This window comes from Phascolarctos cinereus, unplaced genomic scaffold, assembly GCF_003287225.1.
Source record: "Phascolarctos cinereus isolate Bilbo 61053 unplaced genomic scaffold, phaCin_HiC Scaffold_726;HRSCAF=1367, whole genome shotgun sequence".
Lineage (NCBI taxonomy): Eukaryota > Metazoa > Chordata > Mammalia > Diprotodontia > Phascolarctidae > Phascolarctos > Phascolarctos cinereus.
The window spans coordinates 379,250,857-379,274,673 of NW_027556098.1; the positions used below are offsets into that span (position 1 = coordinate 379,250,857).

Below are 23,817 nucleotides of genomic sequence, written 5' to 3' on the forward strand. Positions count from 1 at the left end.
CATCACCGTGCTGACTGACTCTGTTTTTGATTCTCAGTACCTTCTCAGCAGCCTCAGCTGCCTTCTCCCCTCTGATTAGAGGGCTGGAAGGTGGAGCTCCTCCCAAAGCCTTCCTTTATAGAGCATTCAGAATTTTCAGAACTTTCCAGGTAACCTTCTCCATTTGTCCTCAGCAGCTCTGCTCGGTTTTGACTCCACAGAACACCATTCTCCTAGACTGGGTACCCGTGCACGCCCCGTCCCCCTTTTCAGCTGCATGTTGTCTTCTCCCCATTAGATCGTAAGCTCCTTGAGGTCAAGAGCTGTCTTTTTCTTATTTGTATCTTCAGTGCTTTGCACAGTGCTTCAACAAATGTGTATTGAATTGAATCAAATTGCTCTATGTCTCCATCTTGACATCCTGAAGAATCTTCTGTTCCTGCTTAAACCCACTCATACAATGGAGAGCTCCCCACTATTCTAGTCGTTCGATTTTGTCACAGCTCAGCATCATTCCTGACTCCTAGTCAGATCTTGTCAATTCAAGCAACCCTTCTCCCACTCCTGCCTTTTTCTCTATGCACAGAGCCACCACCCAGGTTCTGACCCTCATCGATTCTTACTTGGACTATTGTGTCAGCTTCCTGATTGGCCTCCTGGTTTTTGTGCCTCTCCTTTCTTCAATCCTGCCACCCCCCAAGACTGCCAAAGCAATCTTCCTAAAGCACAGATCTGACGAGGTCACTCTGTCGCTCAGTAATTTTCAGTATTTCCCTATTACTTTAAGGATCCAGTACAGATTCCTTTACTTGGCATCTAAAGCCCTTCACAATCTAGCTCCCTTCTGCCTTTCCAGACTGATTTCACATTATGCCCCCTTCACACCCTCCAAATTTCACCCAAACTGGACTCTGAATTCCATCTCCCGCCTTCATCATTTGTATATCTTTCTCATGCCTGGCATGCCCTTTTCTCCACTCTACCTCTTAGAATCCCTAGCCTTATTCAATATCCAATCCAGATACCATGTCTGTTAGGGAATATTTCCTGGTCTTCCAATTGTTAATGCTATCTTCTTCCTCAGATTATAGCTGTGTATATTTATGTATTTGCATATCATATTTCACCCCCTGCTCCCACTCTGCAGTAGGCAGGGGCTATTTTGTTTTATCCTTATCTCTCTAACAGTGCCTTACACATAGTAGGTGCTTAATAAATGTTTTTTAGTTCGAGAGGCAAAGAGTGAAGACTTCCTATGTACTCTAGCATCAAATTAAATGTGTTTTTGCATCGTCTATTCCCCTGCCCCCCATCTGCTGCTCACCCCAGGCTGCCCCTAAAACAATCACTTGGGCATAGATTGTGTGTTTTCTTTGGCACTGTATCAAAGTAGGAAGGGCCATTCCCCATCTTCTGTTAAGGAATGATTGCAGTCAAACTAATCCCATCAGAAGGCTCTTTTTTTTTTCTTAAACATTTTCAAAAGAAGAAACTTCACTGCCTTTTAGGGGGTAACCAAGGTAAATGAGATCCATGAGTGATTTGGGGTGGGGGAAGTAGAGGCTTTCTGCCAAGTCTGCAAAAGATAAGGAGTTCCCTCTGTTCAGATAAAGTCCTACTCTTGGACAGGTCATTTCCAGTCTTGGGTCTCAGTTACTCATGTAAAAAGAGGGTTGGACTAGATAATCTCTAAAGACCCTCCCAACTCTGACATTCTTTGTTCCAAGGTCCTTTATAGCGTGGACATTTTGTATCCTAAGGCCCCTTCCTCCTCTGATGTTTTGTATTGAGTTCCTTCCTGATTCTGACATTGAGTGTTCTAAGGCCCCTTCTGGCTCTGATGTTCTCTGTTCTGAGGGCCCTCTCAATTCTGGCTGTCTGTGTTCTAAAGATCCTCCAAGCTTTGACATTCTGTGTTTTAAGGGCCCTCCTAATTTTGACATTGTATGTTCTAAGGCCTCTTCCAACTCTGATGTTCTGTGTTCAGAGGCCACTTCCAGCTGCTCTGATATTCTCTGTTCTAAGGGCTCTCCCAGTTCTGACATTCTGTGTTCTAAGGCTGCTCCAAGCTCTTACACTCTCAGTTCTAAGGTCCCTCCAAGCTTTGACATTCTGTGTTTTAAGGCCTTCCCAATTCTGACGTTGTATGTTCTAAGGCCTCTTCCAACTCTGACATTCTGTGTTTTAAGGGCCCTCCCAATTCTGACACTATATGTTCTGAGGCCTCTTCCAATTCTGATGTTCTGTGTTCTAGATCTCCTGCCAAGTCTGATACAAATCTCTTGACCACCTAATATAAGCTGTATCTGAACTGGAAACCCTTCTACAGCATTTGCCAACAACTCACCTCTCTGAGCCACTCCTCCCAGTTCTGGACAGCTCTCACTATTAGGAGGGTTGGGTTCCCTTTTTCTTATCTCTGGTGAGCTGTAGTCTGCCCCTCAGCTACTTCCAGCCATTAATCCCTGTTCTGCCTTTAGGGGCCCAAGCAGAACAGGACTAATCCCTCTCCCTGTGACAGTCCTTCCTGTCCCTGAAAACTGATGTCATTCTTACAATTCCTCCGTGTCAGTTTTCCAGGCTAAAAAGCCTGTTCCCCTGCCTCCCAGGGGCACAGTTTCCATTCTCCTCGTGGTCATGGTCATGGTCATCCTCCTCTGGATGGGCTCCAGCTTGTCTGTCCTTGGTACTCCTAGAAGTACATAAACATAATGTAACAGGTGTGGTCTGATACAGAGCAGCATGAGGCCATCACCTCTCATATTTTGAAAACTATGTTTCTGTTATGGGCAGCTAAGTAATGCAGTAGATAGAATGCTGGACCTGGAGTCAGGAAGACCTGAGTTCAAATCCAGCCTCAGATACTTACTAGCTATGTGACCCTGGGCAAGTCACTTTACCCTGTTTGCCTCAGTTTCCTTTTCTGTAAAATGAGTTGGAGAAGGAAATGCCAAACCACTCCAGTATCTTTGCCAAGAAAACCTCAAATGGGGTCACAAAGAGTTAGTTAATATACCCTGAGATTCTATTCATTAAGTTGATGACTTTATCATAATGTTCCTATGCATTGAGCTCCTAGTCCACTGAACACCTAGTTCTCTATCACATGAACTATTGGTTATCCATCCTCCTCTAGCATGTATGGCTGATTTGTTATCCTAAGTATAAGACTTTACATTATTCCTTCCCTATCACGACTTTTCCCATTGTGGTATCACTATATCTTGGGTTGGCATAATAAATTAAAAGGGAATTTGTAGAGAATTTTGTGGAAGCCACAGACGACAGATAGAGGCCAGCAGATGACATAGAAAAAGTTCAGCAACTCAGAAATGCATAAAATATATGTATAGTATTGTATAATATCAACTTATCTTTTAATACCATAGTAATTCAGACTTCTTCTCTGATATGAAGAAAGGGACAAAATATTTTATGTGGATTTTCCAGATTGTAGGGGTACTGCACCCCTAACTCCTGTGATGTGGAAGGGATAACTGTATTCCTGTTCAATTTCCCTCATCCCTATTAAATATTAACCATAGAATTTGAGAGTTGGAAAGGACCTCCACGGCTCTCTAATCTGACCACATCCAAAAGGAACCCCTACTATGACATACCAAGTAATATGAATAAGCTAGCATTTCTATGGCTCTTTGAAGTTTACAAAGTACTTTACATATGCTATCTCACTTCATCCTCATGACAGCCCTGGGAGGGAGTTGCTGTTATCCATCCCTATTTTACAGATGGGAAAACTAAGGCAGACAGATGTAAAGTGGCTTGCTAAGGATCACACAGCTAGAAAGTGTCCAAGGCTAGACTGGAACTCAGGTCTTACTGACTCTAAATCCAGGGCTGTATCTGCAGTGCCACCTTGAGGCCTAGTGGTGGTCCAGACTCTGCTTAAAGATGTCCAGGAAGGAAGAGGAGGCATCTTCCTGTATTCTGTGTTCTGTGAGCAGGCAGCCTTTGGACTGAGGTTCAAATTCCAGCCCTGATACTAATTTATTTGTCTTCAGGCAAGTCACCCTTGGGACCTGAATTTCCTCAACCATAACATTAGGGGGTTGGGCCAGAAGACTTCTAAGCTTCTTTCTGGCTCAAGCTCTTTGCTCTTCTGACTCCTTCAGCTCTGATCCTCAGTCCCAGGGTTCCTCTACGTTCTGCCAGTTTTGATAGCCTGTACTTTTTCTTGCAATATTTGTTCACTACAGTTCTTGGTTTGAGGTCTTAAGGTGAGGGTGGAGCCTGCAGAGGCAGATGTTCAAATCACGAGATTGAATTTGGGCCTTTCCCTGTTCCCTGAAGAGTGTTGCCATTGAACATCTAATTCCTCCCTGAGGCCTTGGATTAAAGAAATTGGCTTCAACTCCCTCGTTTGACCCCCAGAATAGCTCTGTTTTCCATTCCTGAAGACCTTTCCACTGAGAAACATGAAGCAGGATTTTCCCTGGCTCTCTTAGCACAAAGAGGCTGTGGGGTGAGCTCTCCGTGGGGGTTTGTAAATGGGGGGTTTACCTGTCTTGGAGGGGTCATCACTAGGCCAGGAACGGACCATCAGCTTTGCAGTTTCAGAAACTCCCTTGAACGATTTCCTGTAAGACCACTGAGAGACTTTAAGGAAGGGATGTTTGCAAAGCCTGTAATCTAGCCCTCATTTTACAGGGTGGGGAAATGGAGACCCAGAGAGGGGAAGGCATTTGTCCGGGGTCCCAGAGCAAGTTCAGAGGCAGAGCTGGGAATTGAACCTAGATCTCCTAAATCCTTAACCTGGGTGCATTGCTCTTTCTTGTCAGTCTGGTGACTCATCCATCACCCCTCCCAGGATATTATTATTATCATTAATTAAACTGACCAGGACATCCCTGGTGGCTGGTCTGGTTGCTGTTCAGTCATTTCAGTCATGTCTGACTCTTTGTGCCTCCTTTTGGGGTTTGCTTGGCAGAGATACTGGAGTGGTTTGCCATTTCCTTCTCCAGCTCATTTTACAGATGGGGAAACTGAGGCAGAGTTAAATGATTTGCTCACGGTCATGCAACTAGTAGATGTCTGAGGCTGGATTAGAACTCAGGTCTTCCTGGCTCTAGGTCCAACACTCTATCCGCTGCGCCACCTAGCTTCCCCAAATGCTGGCTGGTCAGGGTTCCCCTTTAGAGCCAGTGGATAGAGATCTGGAACTGGAGTCAGAAAGACCTAAATTCAGACCCCACTTGAGACACCGGCTGTGTGGCCATGGGCAAATCACTTAACCTCTGTCAGCCTCAGTTTCCCCATCTGTAAAAATGGGGATAACAATAGCACCCACCTCCCAGGGCTGTCGGGAGGATCAAATGAGATATTTATTGTGTTTAGCAGAGTGCCTGGCACACAGTTGGCGCTTAATAAATGCTTGTTTCCTTCCTTAGCGCAGTGCCTGGCACACAGTTGGCACTTAATAAATGCTTTTCCCCTTCCCTCTCCTTGTGGATAGTGATGAACACGCTTGGGCAGGTTTTTCTTTTCTAAGTACTCTAAAGATCATAGGTTCCTAAAATATGATGGTGATAATGATGATGATGACGATGATGATGATGATGATGATGACAGCTCATACATAGTACTTTAAGATTTGCCAAGCACTCTAGACAACAGGCAAGGCAAAAAGCATTTATTAAGCACTTGCTGTGTGCCAGGCACTGTGCTAGGCTCTGGGAATACAAATATAAAGCCAAAAGAAAGACAACTCTTGCCCTCAAGGAGTTTACATTCTAATGGTGAAAGACACATGAAAAGGGAGTCAAGAAGGGGCATGGTAACCATGTCCAGAAAGCCAGAAGGAGAGGGAGGAGGGGATTATGTTATCATCTGTTATCCATCTATTATACTCTACGTGTATTATCTGATTTTTCCTTACCATAATTCTTTGAGGTTGGTGCTATTATCTTCATTTTGTGGAAAAGGAATTCAAGGCTCAGAGAGGTTTAAGTGACTTGTCCAGACTCCCAAAGTTAATTAGTTTCTGAGGCAAGATTTGAACCCATATCCTACTGACTCCAAGTCCACTGTTCTAACCAGCAAGCCATACTCCCCTTTCTTGGCTACTGGAAAGGATCATAGACCTTATCTGGTCACAGAATCTTAGGCTTGTAAGGGACCTTGCAGGCCTCTCTAGTCTAAACAAAAATTTCCTCTACCAGCCATAGCCAGAACACGTATTTGTTTCTGAGCCCCATCCTTTAACTAATTGAAGCTTCCGTATAATTCTGTCCCTTCATTTGATGGGCGAGGGAGCAGGGTCAGAATGGTGAAACCACTTGCCCTAAGTCATATATATAGGCAAGCCCTTCTTCTGTTTCCCATCCTCAATACATTGTCTCCCTTCTTCATCCTAACAAGCTCCTGGAGCATCTCACACTTCTCCAAATTACAGATTATATTTTAATGAATTATGTGTTTTAATGTTTTTGCAGATCTGTACTTTCTCCTAATAGAGGGTCATCTTTATCTCCTCTATAAACGAGTTGAGTCTTTGGGATTTTCCAAGTATCATAACTCTGGAGAGTATAAAATACTTGGGAGTACACCTGCCAAAACAAATCCAGGAACTCTATGAACAAAATTATATTAAAAAAACCTTTTTATACAAATAAATTCAGATTTAAATAATCGGAGAAATATTAATTATTCATAGGTAGGAAGGGTCAATATAATAAAAATGACAATTTTACCTGAACTATTATATATTCAATGCCATCCCAATTAAATTGAGTTAGAAAAATCATAACAAAAGTCATTTGGAAGAACAAAAGGTCAAGAATATCAAAGGAACTAATAAAAAAAAAAGTAAAGGAAAGAGGGTTAACAGTATCAGATCTTAAACTACATCATAAGGCAGTAATTTTCAAAACTATCTGGTACTTGCTAAGAAATAGAAAGATAGGTTAGTGGAACAGCATAGATATACAATTTATAGCAGCAAATGACTATTATAACCTTGTGTTTGACAAGTAGAAAGACTTAAGTTTTGGGGAAAGAATTGACTATTTGGTAAAAATTGTTGGGAAAGCTGTCCTGAACTCTTAATTCTAGGGCTTTCCTCTATTCATCATTTCCTATTTATCCTTTATATAGTTTGCTTTGTATGTATTTGTTTGCATGTTGTCTCTCCCTTTCCCTTGTAAGCTCCTTGAGGGCAGGGGCTGCCTTTTGCCTCTTTGTATCCCCAGTGCTTAGCAGAGTGCCTGACATACAGTAGGTGTTTAATAAAAGTTGATTGATCTGTATGTGAGTGTGCTGGAGGAGGAAGGAGGGGGAGGATCTCATTTGCCTCGAGATCTGGGTGTTCGTGCCTTCCTTCTCGTTCCTGGCTGACTGGGCCAAGTAGAGGGCATGTCATTTATCTTTGATTTCATGATTCTAAATTGGCATCCATGAGTGGTTTGGTACTTCCATCCATGACGGGGCTTTCTTAGCCTTGGCTAAATAGCATCCATAAGGCGAAAGAAATGGAGAATGAATCTTGCCTTATAAGCACAGTTATTAGCATCTGAGCATCAGGACAAGAGCATGGCTCCATCCCTCCTCTGATCCCTATATAGCTTTCAGCGGCGGCTCTCCTTTTGCTGGGTGTGCCATCAGTGAACTCAGTTTCCCATAATCCCTTAGGATCCTGACATTTTTTCCCCCTGTTTGATTTTTTGGGCAGAACATTATCTATGCCCTGGGGTGGGGGGCTAGCAGACACAGGTAGAGGGCAGTACCTGCATGGGTTTCTAGGCATGGTTCTCTAGCCTTACGGCTTCTATGAGTTCTCATTGTTTTGACCCATAATGTTACTGCTGACTGGGCAGCCTGCCTTTCTCTGGGTCATACAGGGATCAGGGTGTTGCTGAAACTGTCGTCAGAATTTAATTGGCTTTCTTGCTTTATGCCGCTATCCTAATGACTCATAACTCAGGCTGCCTTCATCTCGGCAGATTCCCAGCAGCCCCTTTGGTCTCACGCTGGAAGTTACTTTTGGTCAGATCCCCAGATCTTTTAAACTCATAGAACTATGTGGCATGTTGGAGCTGGGAGGGACTTTAGAGAGAGTCTAGGCCCATCCCTTCATTTTCCTGGGAAGGAAGTTGAAGCTCAGATAGGTGATAAAACTGGGGGCAAGTTATTGGCAGAGGCTGGGAAAGAATGGGACTCTGGTTTCGCTCGCCAGACACTGAGTCTTCCTTCCAGTTGTTCCTATTGTGACAGATGTGTTATGACTGGGTTGAAAAGCTTGTCGAGGGAAAGGACCATATGTTGCATTTTAAGTCAAAAAACATTTATTAAAGACAAGTTGTATGTGGAGAGCACTGTACTAGGTTCTTGGAGACAGAGTTTGGAGAAGATGATCCTGCCCTCATGGAGCTTGTAATCTAGCAGAGAGATAACACACAAACACATTTAACTAGATGGATAAGTATGGGACTTCTGGTTTCATTGGGACAGAGAACTCCCAGGTGAAGGAACTCCCTTTACTGGTGCAGATTGGCAACTTCTTTGCTATGTATAGTCTTATAGGTTTTCCTAGAGCACTGACAGGTCAAAGTAACTTGCCCAGGGTCCCAGAACCAGGGCATGGAAGTGTTGGACAGCAGTATCCAATGATGCATGATAAGTGCTTTAGAAAGGTGCAAATAAAGTTCTGTGAGGTCTGAAATCATCACTGAGGAGGATCAGGAGGCTTCACGGAGGATGAAGAGGAGGACGTTCAGGCCATGGGAAGCAGAGTTAGCAAAGGCCTGGAGGCAGGAAGGCCCAGGCAGAGAGTCTCAAATGCTGGTTAGGAAGATGGTGGCGAGGGGTGGGAAGATGGTGAAGGCCATGTCAACAAGCTATGGCTGGTCTTCCTGACCTTGAAGCTCTTCAAATTGGTGCCTGGTAGGGGTGGAATGTAGAGTGTATGCAAGGGAAGTGACCTAAGATTCAATTCTAGACTGTTTCTCTGGTGGTGCCCCATGCCTGGAACGCTCTCCCTCCTCAACTCTACCTACTGGCCACCCTGGCTTCCTTTAAGCTCCAGCTAACATGCCATCTTTTACAGGAAGCTTTTCCTAACCCTTCTTGATTTCCTTCTGTTAATTATTTACTATTTATCCTGTATATAACTTATTTTGTGTATATTTGTTTACCTGTTTTCTCCTCCATTAGATTGTAAGCTCCTGGAGGAGCATTTTGCAATCCCCAGTGCTTGGCACTATGCCTGGCACATAGTGGGCACTTAATAAATGTGAATTAGTTGAAGGAACATTTATTAAGTGTCTACTATATGTCAGGCACTGTTCTAGGTGCTGAAGATACAAAGACAGAAAGGAAACACTTCCCTGCCTTCAAAGAGCTTACATTTGAACTGGGGAGACAGCATGTACACATATAAATAGATACAAAGTAATTTCAGGAGGGAAAGAGAGCTAACCACTGGGAGGATCAGGAAAGGCTTTGTGTAGGAGGGAGCATCTGAGCTGGGATTTGAAGGAGACCAAGCATTTTATAAGGTGAAGGTGAGAAGGGAGTACATTGCAGATATGGGGAACAGCTTGGGCAAAAGTTTGGAGGCCAGAGATGGACAGTCATGAACAGGCAACAGCTAGCAAGCTAGTTTGCCTTGATTGTAGAGTAAACAAAGGGGATTAATATGGAATAAGCCTGGACTGTCTTGGCAGAGAGGTGATGGAGAGGGGTACAATACATTTTTAGATATGGCCAATATATGGATTGGTTTTTCAGTCAATCAATCAACATTTATTAAGTGCCTGCTCTCTTTTGTTCTTGGTTTTGCTCAGCTGTTCCTATCTGTGCCTTCTCTCCATTGGTTATCCCTGACTTATCCAGTATGTCGTTTGGGCATGGTTATCTGCATGTTGTCTTCCTTTTAGGCTGTGAGCACTGTTAGCATGGTGCCTTGAACATAGTAGGTACTTAATAATGCTTGTCGACTTAAACAGGAAGAGTTTTCTTTGAATGAGGGGTGAGGGGTGAGGAAAGTAGTGATCGTGATACCAAAAAAAAAAAAGCTAGAAAAGAACATCAATAAGAAATATATTAAAATCCCCAGATAAGAACAGAACAGAGTTTAGAAGGGAACATGGACATGCAAGGCAGTGTTGGTACTGTCATGTAAAATTTACTATTTAGGGAGTCCCAAAAGTCTTAGTGCAGTTATAAGCTTTCACTCTATATGCTTAAAAAAACCAAACAAACCCAAATCGTATGTAATCGAAATTCATGGCTTCATCCCCTATCATTGGTAACTCTGTTTCTGTTCTTTGTATATGTAGATCCTCATGTTTGAAGTTTGTCAATTTCATGATAAAAATCAGACATGTAAAAAAAATAAAACGGGAAAGGTAGCAGGTGGGAGCTAAAATGTGTACCCTCTTGCCTTCCAAAAATTCATGCCTGTTATTTCTGTGGAGCCTGGCAACAACCTTGTTGAGCTAGTCACTACCAGGATTATGTCCATTTTACAGATCAATGAATGCTCAGAGAGGCAAATTAACTTATCACAGGATCATAGCTGGAAGGGACTTTAGGGGCCTTCTAGACCAGTCCTCTCATATTCATTCATTCATTCATTCATTCATTCATTCATTCACTTATTTATTTATTTATTTACTTAGTTATTCATTCATTCATTCATTCATTCATTCATTTGTTTGTTTATTTTTGGCTAGGCAGTAGGGTTAAGTGACTTGCCCAAGGTCACATAGCTAGTAACTGTTAAGTGTCTGAGGCCAGGTTTGAACTCAGGTCCTCCTGACTCCAGGGCTAGTGTGCTCTATCCACTGTACCACCTAGCTGCCCCCAGTCCTCTCATATTTAAAGATAAGGAAACCAAGGCAGGCAAAATGATTTTTGCAAGTCACACAGATGATTAGTGACATAGCGTTATAGGACCTGAGCGTGATGTTTATTCTTTGGAGCATTTTATTTCTAATCTATTACGTGTGTGTCACCATGGCCAAAGGATTCCTCATTTGGTGGCCAGCTGTCTGAGCAAGAGCATCTCCAGCCTTAGCTAAGCTGGTTCTTGGATAAGAGATGCATGGTGCACGGTGGTCCTTCCTTGGAGCCTTTCAAGCTACATGAGACATGGTAGACTGCGTGCTCTGCTCTCCAAACCTTGGAGAGCCCATAATCCCTGCATTCCCTAAGGAAACAGCAAAGCAGGAATTTGGGGTATACACACACTCACACACACACACACATATATGTGTGTGTATATATGTATATGTGTATATGTATTTATATATATTTTTTCTTTTCAAGGAAATCTCATTTTAGGGGTGCAGCCTGTATTTGGACCAATGTGAACCTTTTTTAAGATTGCTTCATCAGCTTATCCGAGCCCACGAGATAACTGATCATACTAATGCCTGATAAAAGGGCATATAGCTTGTTCACCCAGCCAGGATCATCACAGTGGAAGGATGCATGTGGGGAAGGGGCTCTACCTTTGCTTTCCTTATGTAGGATGAAGCTTATGTCTGTTCTCCCCATCTTCCTTCATTGAAGGAGCTGTGACCCTTGGTGATAGCTGTGTGCATGAAAAGGTAGACTCATGATACTGTAGAAAAGAACAATGGATTTAGAGTCAGAGAACCTGGATTTTAAAGCTTGACTCTGTCACTAATTACCTAGGTGACTTGCAAAAATCACTTTGCCTGCCTTGGTTTCCTTATCTTTAAATATGAGGAGGATTTGTCTAGAAGGCCCTTGAAGTCCCTTCCAGCTCTAAATCTGTGATCCTGTGATAAGTTAATTTGCCTTTCTGAGCCTCAGTTCACTTATCTGTAAAATGGGCATAATCCTGGTAGTGCCTACCTCAACAGGGCTGTTGTGAGGATGCAAAGAGATAATAGGCCATGAAGTGTTTTGCAAACCACTTGGTACACTATAAATGTCAGCTCTTACTGTTATTTTTTAAAAATATTTTTATTCACAACTGAATTTTCATTCATGTGAGGGAACCCCTAAGTGAAAACTCTATCCACCCATGCAGATCTGTAACTTTGAGTCTTGCCTGGGAACCTGGGAGGTGAATGACTTGCCTAGGGTCACCCTAGTATGTGCCATCGGAGGCAGGACATTGAACTCAGCCCTTCCTGACTCCAAAAGCAGCCCTCTCTCCATTAGGCTATGGTTTCTTTCTCCCATGGCTATGATTATTATTGTTGTTGTCATCTTCATAGCACTTTCTGGTGAGAGGCATCATGGTACAATGGAGAGGATGCTGCCTTTGGAGTCAAAGGACTCGAGTGAAAATTCTTTTTTTGGGGGGAGGGGGGTGACACTGGGGTTAAGTGACTTGCCCAGGGTCACACAGCTAGTAAGTGTCTGAGGTTGAGTTTGAACTCAGGTCCTCCTGACTGCAAGCCCAGTGCATTTACCACTATTGAACAGCTATTGTTGTTCAGTTGTTTCAGACTCTTCCTGACCCCATTTGGAGGGTTTGGGGGGTTTTTTTGTTGTTGTTTTTTTTAGCAAACATACTGGCATGGTTTGCCATTTCCTTCTCCAACTCATTTGACAGATGAGGAATCTGAGGCAAATGGGGTTAGGTGACTTGCCCAGGGTCACCCAGCTGGTACGTGTCTGAGGATGGATTTGAACTCAGGTCTTCCTGACTCCAGGCCCAGCTCTATCCGCTGTACTACTCCATCAACTGCCTCGTTTTATAGAGTAGGAAACTGGGCCTTGCTCATTTGACAGGTTAGTTCTAATGGGGCTTCTTTTTTGCATTTAAGTTGGACCAGCTAACTGCCACGGTCCCAGATAGCTCTCTCATCCTGTGATTCTGTCGTTATGCCCCAAATCATGACCCAGGCTCTAAGTGTCCGTGACCTCTGATGCTAAATCCGTTGTTCTTCCCAATGCCTTTCTTCCCAATCAAAGTCAGCAAATATTAGAAACCTGCTGTGAGCTGGTTACTGAGGATTCAAAAATGAAAAGAAGACAAAACCTCTATAGGATTGGTCAGTCAGTAAGCCTTTATTAAGCACCTACTATATGCCAGGCACTGTGCAGTTATAACAAAAGGTAGAAGACAGCCCCTGCACTCAAGGAGCTCATGGTCTAACTGGGGAGAGAACATGCAAACAACTATGTATATACAAGCTATAAATCAGACACATTGGGGGTAATCGATAGAGGGAAGGCACTAGAATTAAGCAAACAGAGAAGGGCGTCTTGTGGAAGGTGGGATTTCAGCTGGAACATGAAAGAAGCAAGGATATCAGGAAGCAAAGATGAGAAAAGAGAATTTCAGGCATGGATTCAGCCGTTGAAAATGCCCGGATTTAGGAAAGGGGGAGTCTTGAGAGAGGAATGGCCAGGAGGCCAGGGTCACTGGCTCCCAGAGTCCAGGGGATGGGCAGGGGTGGGGAGTGCAATGGGTAAGAAGACTGGAAAGATGGAGGGGAGGGGAGAAAGGGCTTTGAACAACAGAGGGCTTCCTATTTGATCCTGGCGGGGCAGGGGGGGATGGGAAGCTGCTGGAGTTTACCAAACAGGGCAGTGACATGGTCACATCCGAGCATTAGGATGGACTGGAGTGGGGAGAGGCTTGAGGAAGACAGCCCCCCCAGCAGTGGGTTCACCAGCAGTGAACTACGGAGACGTTTGCATTGCAACATCGTGATGAGGACATGTCGGAGGAGAGAAGGGGGCATATGTGAGAGACGTTACAAAGCATTTGGCAGCCCAGGGGATATGGGGGAGGGTGGTGAGACAGCACCCAGATTTCGAGCCTCAGTGACTGGGAGGACGATGGTACCCTTGAAAATGATAGGAAAGTTAAGAAAAAGAGGATTTGGAGGAAAACTGTGAGTTTACTTTTGAACAGGTTGAATTTAAAATGTCTACAGGACATCCAATTTACCCAGAGTCTAAGTTATTGGACTTGGAGTCAGGAGGCCCTGGGTTCAAATCCTGCCCAATAGCAACTAGTTATGTGACCTTGAACAAGGCACTGGTTGTTTCAGATTCCTCACATGTAGAGTGATCAGGTTGGACTCGGTGGTCTCTAAGCCAGCCCTAAATTTATGACCTGTAGAACTTTGAAAGGACTGCAGAGGCCCTGTAGTCCAAAGTGCTCCTAAAGAACATTGAGTAAGGAAAAGATGTGAGATGGACCTTGCTACATATGATGCAGAGTAGATGACGGGGTTTTTGTGGGTTTTTTGAGGCAGTTGGGGTTAAGTTACTTGCTCAGGGTCACATAGCTAGAGTCTGAGGCCAGATTTGAACTCAGGTCCTCCCCTACTCCAGGGTCCGTGTTCTTATGTGCTGCGCCACCCAGCTGCACCTCAGAGTAGAAGATGCTAAAGGCAGAAGAGAACCATCCAAAATGATCTCAAGGGTGGCAGGGGGTACTTTCAGCTGGGAGCCAGGGCAGGCTTCATGAAGGAGACAGTCCTCTGAGCTGGACCTTGAAGACAGTATCTCTGAAGGTCGAGATGAGAAAGGGGTGCGTTCCAGTCTTTGGGGATAGGGAGACAGCCAGTGCGAATGCATCGTCAGGGAAAGGCAGGTTGACATCAAGTAACTGGCTTGGAGTGGAGAATTGGGTGAGGCAAGGTTGGAAAGCTTGGCTGGTGCTAGGCTGGGGGTGGCCTTGAGTGGCAGGTTGTGGAGTTTGTAGCTTATCCGGGAGGCGGGGGGAGCACAGGGAGTGTAAGAGAGGCAGCATGGGAAGATTGTTTTGGCAGTTATGTGAAGGAGAAATTGGAGAGGGGAGAACCTGGAGGCAGAAAGACAGGAGGCTCTGACAGGGGTCTGGGAAGCAGCTTGGTACAATGGGAAAAGTGCTGGCTTTGGCATCAGAAGCACTGGGTTCAAATCCTGGCTCGTGCCAATTTCACCCTTTGAAACCTCCGGCAAGTCACCTCACTTATCCTCCATTTCCCTTGTCTGTAAAATGGGGCGGTTAGACTAGATGATCTTTTTATCCCTTCCAGTTATAAACCTATGATTCTAAGAGTTGATGAAGGCCTGAGCTAGGCTCTTTTCCTCTTATCCTCTCCTCTGCTTCCCTCTGCTGTCCACCTCCCACTCTCCCCACCCTTTTTCTGTCTGTCCTGCCTGGGCTTATGCCTGCTAATTGTACTTACTGATAGGGAGGTGGGAGACTGTGGTTAAAAAAAAAAAACCAAACAAGCCACAAAACGCCTCCAGATGTCCTTTGACTCCAGGGGCACCAGGTGGCAATAGACAGCAGGATGAGGTCCTCCAGCCCCTAGGCTCTCTGTTCCCATGGTAACAGAGACCTTTCTGAGGCCCAGAGGAGATGGTCAGGGAATTCCTCTTTCAGGATTCCTGGACTTGGTATGGAGGAAGACAAGGGAGTAGGGGCCAGATACTGCCCTGAGGTCAGTTCTAGGAAATGAAACCATTTGGCAGGTTGGGTGGAGACAAGTGATGGAAAAAACAGCTAATTCTTTTCAGTCAGGGCACATCAGTAAAAACAGGGCCTGGGAACGTCTGGTGGGACCTGGGGGTGGGGCCGAGATCAGGTACTGAGCCTCCCCTCTCCTTTTCCATTGGGTTGGAATCCCGGTCACAGGAAGTCCTGATCCCAACCCCCAGCCCATGGGAAGGTTTCCAGAGCTGACTTCGACAGCACGTTTTAGCCAGAAAGAAGAGTCACCTCTGAACCTTGGAGGAAGAAATCATTGTGGGAACTGGGTGGAATGGCCTCCCTGCCCTTCATCTCCTGTTGAATTTCTGCCCATCCTTAAAACCCGATTAAAATGCCACCTCCTCCAGGAAGCCCTCCCAATCCCTCTGCTACCTTGCCAGTAATGATTTTCTTTCTTGGATTTCATGTTAACACTTTGCATTACCAGACTCCTTCCTGCCGTGATGATTAACTGTTTCAAGATTCTGTTCTGTCTCTGTGTGTCTCTGTCTCTCTCTGTTTCTGTCTGTCTGTCTCTGTGTGTGTGTGTGTCTGTCTCTGTCTGTTTCTGTCTATCTCTCTGTTCTGTCTGTTTCTATCTCTCTGTGTCTCTGTCTCATCTTTCTTTCTGTCTCTTTCTGTCTGTCCCCCTGTCTCCGTCTGTCTCCTTGTCCATGTCTGTCTCTTTCTCTGTCTCTGCCTGTCTTTCTGTCTCTCTCTGTCTGTCTCCCTGTCTCTGTCTGTCTTTCTGTCTCTGTCTCTCCATCTCCCTGTCTCTGTCTCCCTGTCTCTCTCTCTGTCTCTCTGTCTCTGTCTTTCTGTCTCTGTCTCTCTGTCTCCATCTCTGTCTCTCTGTCTCTCTCTCTTTCTCTCTGTCTCTGCCTGTCTCTCTCTGTGTCTCTGTGTCTCTGTCTTTCTGTCTCTGTCTCTCTGTCTCCATCTCTGTCTCTCTCCCTATCTCTGCCTGTCTCTCTCTGCCTCTCTGTGTCTCTGTCTTTCTGTCTCTGTCTCTCTGTCTCTCTCCCTATCTCTAGCTGTCTCTCTCTCTCAAAGGTACAGTAACTGTAGCCAGTCTCTGTGAGAGGGACAGATTTAGCTGGGGTTACCCAGTTATCCCTGTGTGTGTTCTATCTCTCTCCCAGAAGCAGGGAATATATGGTAGGTAAACTTTGAATCTTCCTCTATGCCAGATGTGCCTAACGCACTGCTCTGCATGCTGTAAGCACTTAATAAATGTGTATTAAATTAGAATTTGTGTAAATTTGAGGAGATAAGAGATGGAAACATTCAGATCATAGGATTTTAAGAGGTGAGAGGGACCTTAAGGGCTAAGAGAAAATTCAGATTTCTCTCCTTCTTCAGAATCTCGCCCCAAGTTCTCTCCATCCTTGTTTTCCATGAGTCTCCTTGTCTCACTCTCCATTCTAACCCAACTGGATTGAGACATTCCATCTTCCACGTTGATACGTTGGCATGAGCTGTCCCCTATGCCTGAGATGTACTCTTTCTGCATTTTCTGCTGCTTCTTCAAATCCTCATCTTCCTTCAATGATAATGAAAATATCTGAGATATTTATATAGTATTTGCAAAGCACTTTATATATGTCAACTCATTTGAGCCTCAGGGTAAACTCTGAAGTAGGTACCATTACTGTCCCCATTTTAGAGATGAGGAAACTGAGATTCTGAGAGTGGTGACTTGCCCAGGTCCACACAGCTAGTAAATGGCAGGATTCATATCTTAACCTTCTGACTCCAAGTCCAGCATTATATACACTATTCCAGGTGTTACCTCCTTCATGAAGCTTTCCCTGATTCTGCTCCCGACCCCGCTACAACACCCTCGCAAATTGTGTTTTCTCCCTTCTCAAATTAGTCTTCACTTACTTGTCTGGCTATCTGTTATCCCTCCCTAATAGAATGTTAATTTGTGTTTTAGTTATACTACATTGTATATAGTAGGTGCTTAATAAATGTTTGTTGAATTAGAAACCATCTAGTCCAGCACCTTCATTTTATAAATGAGGAAGCTGAGGCCCAGAGGAGGGCAGTTATTTGCCCAAGAGTTCACAAGTAGAAAATAACAGAGACAGTATTCGAACCCAGGTCCTAAAACTCCAGTGCTAGTTATCTTTACATTCTGCCATGCTAACTGAGGAGAAGGTCCCAGAAAGATGAACAAAGGTGGATTTTTTTTTCACTCCCAAAGCAATACCTCTACACCCAGATGGATGACCTAAACATATTAGATTGTAAGCTTCTCAAGACCAGGAACCATGCCTTATTTCCCCACAGTGACTTATACTTAGAGCTTACTAAATGTTTCTTGAATGAGTAAGGAAACGGACCTTTCTGTGCTGGGCACAATGGAACCCAGTGACCCAGCCCACCCAACTTGGGCCCTCCTCAGATGCCTCCTTAGAGGGCAAGTGTTGGACCAGATTAGGGCAAATGCCTCCTTATCAGGCCCCAACAGTTGGGGGGGTCATCGGTGACCCTTTTCCTGATGGGGAATTCCTCTGGGGATTACTCATGAAGATTTCCTGAAAGAGAAGCAGAATCTTTGTTGTTGAAAAGACCCCAAACCGATAGGAATTCCCATGTCGACTGGTTCGGTATGCTCTTCCCCTTGGAGACTGTATCTGGAAGGCCATAATGAAAACAAAAGCTGAGCTTTCCACAGCTCTCTGACGTTTCCGAAGCCCTTTAACCCTGATCCTGTCAGGGTTTGATTATTCCTGTTACACAGGCACCATCTCCATCTCCCCGAGTGACTTGCCGTGGGTCACCCAGCTCGTGTCGGGGGAGAGAGTCTACCGAGGCTGGGTGTCCTTGGGGGCCGCTCAGACCGCCTCTCTCCTGCGCAATGCCTGGGCCAAACTGACATGTCTGTGCTGCCACCCTCGGGGCAAAGGAGGCTGTGGCCCAAGGTAGGTTTGCCTCTGTCCTCCTTCATTCCGGGAGATTTGTGTAACGATTTCCCAGAGACCCGACAAAGCCCTAAAAGTGAGAGCAGGAGATCTGCTGAGGTCGGCACCTGGGCCACTTGATTCAGTCTCTCAGCCTAGGGCTTATTGGCTGCTTGGCTGGTCTCTGAGGAGCTCGTTGTGACTGGGAGGATCTGGTTTTCATCTATAAAATGTCAGAGCTGGGAGGGCCCTTAGAACACAGAATGTCAGAGCTGGGCCTTAGAACACAGGATGTCAGAGCTGGGAAGGCCCTTAGAACACTGAATGTCAGAGCTGGGAGGGCCCTTAGAATACAGAATGTCAGAGCTGGGAGGGTCCTTAGAACACAGGATGTCAGAGCTGGGAGGGCCCTTAGAACACAGAATGTCAGAGCTGGGCCTTAGAACACAGGGTGTCAGAGCTGGGAGGGCCCTTAGAACACAGGGTGTCAGAGCTGGGAAGGTCCTTAGAACACAGAATGTCAGAGCTGGGTCTTAGAACACAGAATGTCAGAGCTGGGAGGGCCCTTAGAAGAGAGAATGTCAGAGCTGGGCCTTAGAACACAGGATGTCAGAGCTGGGAAGGTCCTTAGAACACAGGATGTCAGAGCTGGGAGGGCCCTTAGAAAACAGAATGTCAGAGCTGGGCCTTAGAACACAGAATGTCAGAGCTGGGAGGTCCTTAGAACACAGAATGTCAGAGCTGGGCCTTAGAACACAGGATGTCAGAGCTGGGAGGGTCCTTAGAACACAGCATGTCAGAGCTGGGAGGGGTCTTAGAACACAGAAAGTCAGAGCTGGAAGAGTCCTTAGAAATCTCACAACCCAACCCTCACATAACAAAGATGAGGACACAGGCCTAGAAAAGGGATAAATTACTTACTTCAGGTTACATGGTAAGCAGCCAGGACAAGTACATGCTAGTTGCCAGGGATACAAAGATTAAAAACCAAGTGAACTCTGCCCTCAAGGAGCTTACATTTTACTGGGAAGTTATAACATGTGCACAGAAAAGCAGATATATAGTAAGTAATTTCATTCTTTTTTTTTTTCAGGCAATTGGGGTTAAGTGACTTGCCAAGGGTCACACAGGTAGTATATAGTAAGTAATTTCAGCAGGTCTCCTGAGGCTCTCTTAATTTAACTCAATATTTCTTTAGTCCCTACTGTGCATTTCTGTATAGATAAGAAATAAACTCTGGTCTCTAGAAGTGCTTATTATAGAAAGAAAGTACATAAATGGCTGTGATAAAAATAATAACAGCTAGCACTTCTAGTGTCCTTAAAAGTTTGCAAAGTATGTTAAATCTGTTGTCTCAGTTGATCCTCTGAGGTAGATATTATCCCCATTTTACAGATGAAAAAACTGAAGTTGAAAGAGGTTAAGTGACTGGCAGAGGGTCATGTAATTAGTATATGTCTGAATCAAGATTTGAACTCTTATCTTCCTGAGTCCCAATCCAACATTTTATCTCTTGTATCACTTAGGGGTAATAAAGGAGAGAACTAAAATCCTGCCTTCTAAAGTCCCAATCCTCCTTAATTCTGGTGCCTTCCAATTTATCCTGTCTCTAACTTGCTTTGTATATATTTGTTTGCATGTTGTCTCCTTCCTTAGACTGGGAGCTCCTTGAGGACAGGGCCTGTCTTTTGCCTCTTTTTTGTCTCCTCAGTGGCTTAGCATAGAGCCTGATGCTAAATAGGCATTTAATAAATCTTTATTGATTAAGTGAAGTGATTGATTAATTATTTCCTATTTATCCTGTATATAACTTGCTTTGTATATATTTGTTTGCATGTTGTCTCCCCCTGTTAGACTGTAAGCTCCTTGAGGGTAGGAGCTATCTTTTGCTTCTTTTTCTGTCTTCCAGTGCCAGGGATATAGTAGGTGCTTAATAATTGCTCATTGACTGACAGCTGGGCAGCTCTATAGAAGGTGGATTGGACTGAAAGCAGGCAGTCAGGAGTTGGGTTTGAGCCTCACTGCAAGACTTCCTAACTGTGTGACCTGGGGCAATGTCAGAGCCTCTATTTCCTTCCCTGTAAAATAGGGATAATATTTATGATAATAGCATGGGTTTGTTATGAGGAATGGACTTTACGAATGTTACATTGCTCTGTAAAGGGGAGTTTTATTATTAGATAAGACTGGAGGGATAGGCTGAAGCCAGTTGTACAGACCCAGCATGGAGCAGGTCAGAGGACCTGAGCTGCAATCACAGAACTTCAGTTTCCTCATCTGTAAAATGGGGAGGTTGGATTAATGACCTCAAAGGTCCTTTCTAGCTCTCAGGAGGGCCTTAAATGCCACAGCTGTGATCCTGTGTGTTTTCTACCGTACTATGGCACGCATTCTAGCCGTTCTGTCCCCTGACACCCAAGCTGTTCAGCCGTCCTAGGCCCAGTTCATGTTAATGTTGAATCAGGTCCTTTCCTGGATGGGCCCACAGGCTTCTGGGGGAGTAGGAGAGTTAGCTTCCTGTTCTGCTGAATATTGGTGTTGCTGTGGAGTTCCCGGGCCCAGAGGCTGCTGTGGATTTTTCTTTTTTAAATAAATTTATTATTTACTTATTTTTAACATTCTTTTTTTTAAATTTTAAGTTCCAATTCTCTGTCTCCCTCCAGCTAGCCCTTCTTCCACCTACTGAGAAGGCAGGCAATATAATATCAATTATATGTGTGAAATCATGCAAAACAAATTTCCATCTTAGCCATGTCTCAAAAAAGGCAAGAAAAATAAGGAAAGTGAGAAAATTCTATTTCACTTGTACTCAGAATTGATCAGTTCTCCCTCTGGAGGTAAATAATATTTTTGGTCACGAGTCCTTAGGAATTGTCTTGGATTATTGTATGGATAATAATAGCTAAGTCATGCACAGCTGATCATTGCACAATATTGCTGTTACTACCTACAGTGATCTCCTGGTTCTGCTCACTTCACTGCTGTGGATTTTTCTTAAAAGGAAGAAAAAAAGTCTGCATTTCAGTAATTTACATGAAGTGTTCAGGAGGGCCCAGGGCAGGGGAAGAAGGAGGGGGGAATGGAAGAGGCAGGTGGAGTCGGGGCTGAAGAATTTCATTTTGCTTACAATGAGACTTCCTGCCAGCAGAGCTGTGTGGGATTTGATGATTAGAGCCAGCCTGTCTCTTGATGAGAAACTGTTCCCCTCACTCTGATCCCTGTTGACCCTTCCTCAGTCAGATTCCTCTGACCTTAAACAAAATGTTGTGTTGATAGAACATCAGAGCTGGGAGGGCCTTTGGGGCATAGGAGGCAGAATCCATTGAGTTCACCATTCTCGGCTTACATCTCGGAACCCTAAGGCCCAGGCAGGAGATGTGATTTGCTGAGGTCCCACAGTCCCTTATTTCACTGTTGCAGAAATTTAGACTGTGGGAAATAAAGTAGCCAAGGAGGGACAAGAGCCAGGGTCTTCTGCCCCCAGCCCAGGCCTCTTTCTCTTGCTCAGTGTGGCTTCGTTGGCCCTCTCATTTCTCAGCCCACTGAGCATGTTTTTCTTCCAGAAGGCTAGTGACCCCGTTGATAGCACTCAGTCTGCCCGTTGGGCCCTTCCCCTCCATCCTGCGTCACTCTAGGACACTATCCCGAGGTTCACTGCCTCCCCTAAAAGATCCTGTTTTGGAGCCAAAGGAGCTATTACAGACGCCTGGAAAAGAAAGAAAACAGATCTGTTGCTAATGCCTGTGATTGCCTGGTTCCGGGCCTTACTGGTCTCTGGGTGGGGGGAATAAGGAGGTGGTTGTGCGTTTCAGGAAAAGTGCTAGCTATAGCAGTGCCCGCTCAGAGGCCAGGTGGCACCTCCGGGCCCGGCCTTAGCCATCCTGGAGCAGCTTCTTTGGATGCCAGGCAGAACTGGAGGCTGAGTGGGGAGCAATGAGAGAGGGGAACTGGCTGTGGGAACTGCCCAAGGCCATCAACTGACCACCCCTAGAACAGTTGCAGCCTTTTCTAAGCCTCATTTTCCTCTTCTGTAAAATGGGCACATTTAACCTTTGTCCCACCTACCTCACAGGATGATTTGTGCTCAGTAAGTGCTTAGAAGCTGCTTTGTCAACCTTGAAATGACAGAAATGGGCAACATTATTCTAGTGGAGGAAGTAGATGTTTTCTTCCTTCTGAGGCTCCTGATTTATTTTTGATCAGTCAGTCAACTAGCAAGTATTTTATTTTGTTTTGTTTTGTTTTGTTTTGTTTTTGGCTAGGCAATGGGGTTAAGTGACTTGCCCAGAGTCACACAGCTAGTAAGTGTTATGTATCTGGGGTCCTCCTGACTTCAGGGCCAGTGCTCTATCCACTGCTCCACCTAGCTGCCCCTACTAGCAAGCATTTTGTCAGAGCTTGAAGGAGCCTGATAACAGAATATCAGAGCTGGGAGGGCCTTTAGAACATAGAATGTCAGAGCTGGGAGAGCCCTTAGAATATAAGATGTCAGAGCTGGGAGAGCCCTTAGAACACAAGATGTCAGCTGGGAGGGCCTTTAGAACACAGGACGTCAGAGCTGGGAAGGCATTTAGAATAGGCAATGTCAGAGCTGGGAGGGCTCTTAGAACACAATGTCAAAGCTAGGAGGGACTTTAGAACACAAAATGGCAGACCTGGGAGGGCCCTTAGAGCACAGAGTGGCAGAGCTGAAAGAGTCTTTGGAACACAGAATGGCAAAGGAAGGAGGGGCCTTCCAGATCAACTAGTCTACTGTTTCACTTTGCAGATGAAAAAAATGAGGCCGTGACAAGATAAATGAGTGGCTCAAGGTCACACAGAACATTAGGAGCAGAGCAGGGCTTTCTCTCCCTCCCACTCCATTATCCTGCCCTCCAAGGGTACTTAGGGCTAGAAAAAGGTCCAAGGATCCAGCAGGGCTCTGCTGAGAATGAAAACCCACAGCCCTGTCGATTCCTAAGTCATCAGCGAAAGGTTCAGTGATGCTCAGTGTGGTCTGTCTACTGATGTACTCAGAGGGCTTTCAACAGGGATTGGAATGAGTTATTTTCTAGTTTAAAATGGCCAGTAAACCATAGTATCTAATTCTGTCAACATTCTAGTTATAATGGAGGTTAGAGTGAACTTTTTGTTATGATGACATTTGTATTTATGGTTCTTGGATGTGAATCTGTGTTTGGAGACTTATCTGTACCCATGATCTCAGCCATGATGTGAGCAAGTCAGGCTTCTGGGGCCTCAGTTTCCACATCTGTAAAATGAGGATGTTGAGTATGTATCAGCTAGTAAAAGGCTGAACAAATGATGCTATACAAATGTGATGGAACGTTACTGTGCTGTAGGGAGTGAAGAAAGGCAGTCGTGTATAGACTGACATCAACTTTGTTAAAATGTTGGGCAGCTAGGTGACTCAGTAGATAGATCGTTGGGCTTGCAGTCAGGAAGACCTGAGTTCAAATCCAGCTGCAGACACTTTCTTGTCACACAACCCTGGGCAAGTTGCTTATCCTGTCT

General features: G+C 44.8%; 1 protein-coding gene across 2 annotated transcripts in view; it reads left to right on the forward strand.

Annotated features, from left to right (window-relative positions):
• Positions 1-23,817, forward strand: part of ECE1 (endothelin converting enzyme 1) — a 185,531-nt gene that overhangs the window by 26,000 nt on the left and 135,714 nt on the right. Inside the window, exon 1 of one of the 2 annotated variants that reach the window (XM_078145617.1) lies at positions 18,265-18,324. The exons of the other annotated variant lie outside the window; for it this stretch is intronic. Within the exon in view, the coding sequence (XP_078001743.1) occupies positions 18,280-18,324 (45 nt within the window). The 5' untranslated portion in view covers positions 18,265-18,279. Of the gene's footprint in view, positions 1-18,264; positions 18,325-23,817 lie in introns of those variants that run through there. 2 annotated transcript variants of the gene reach the window in all.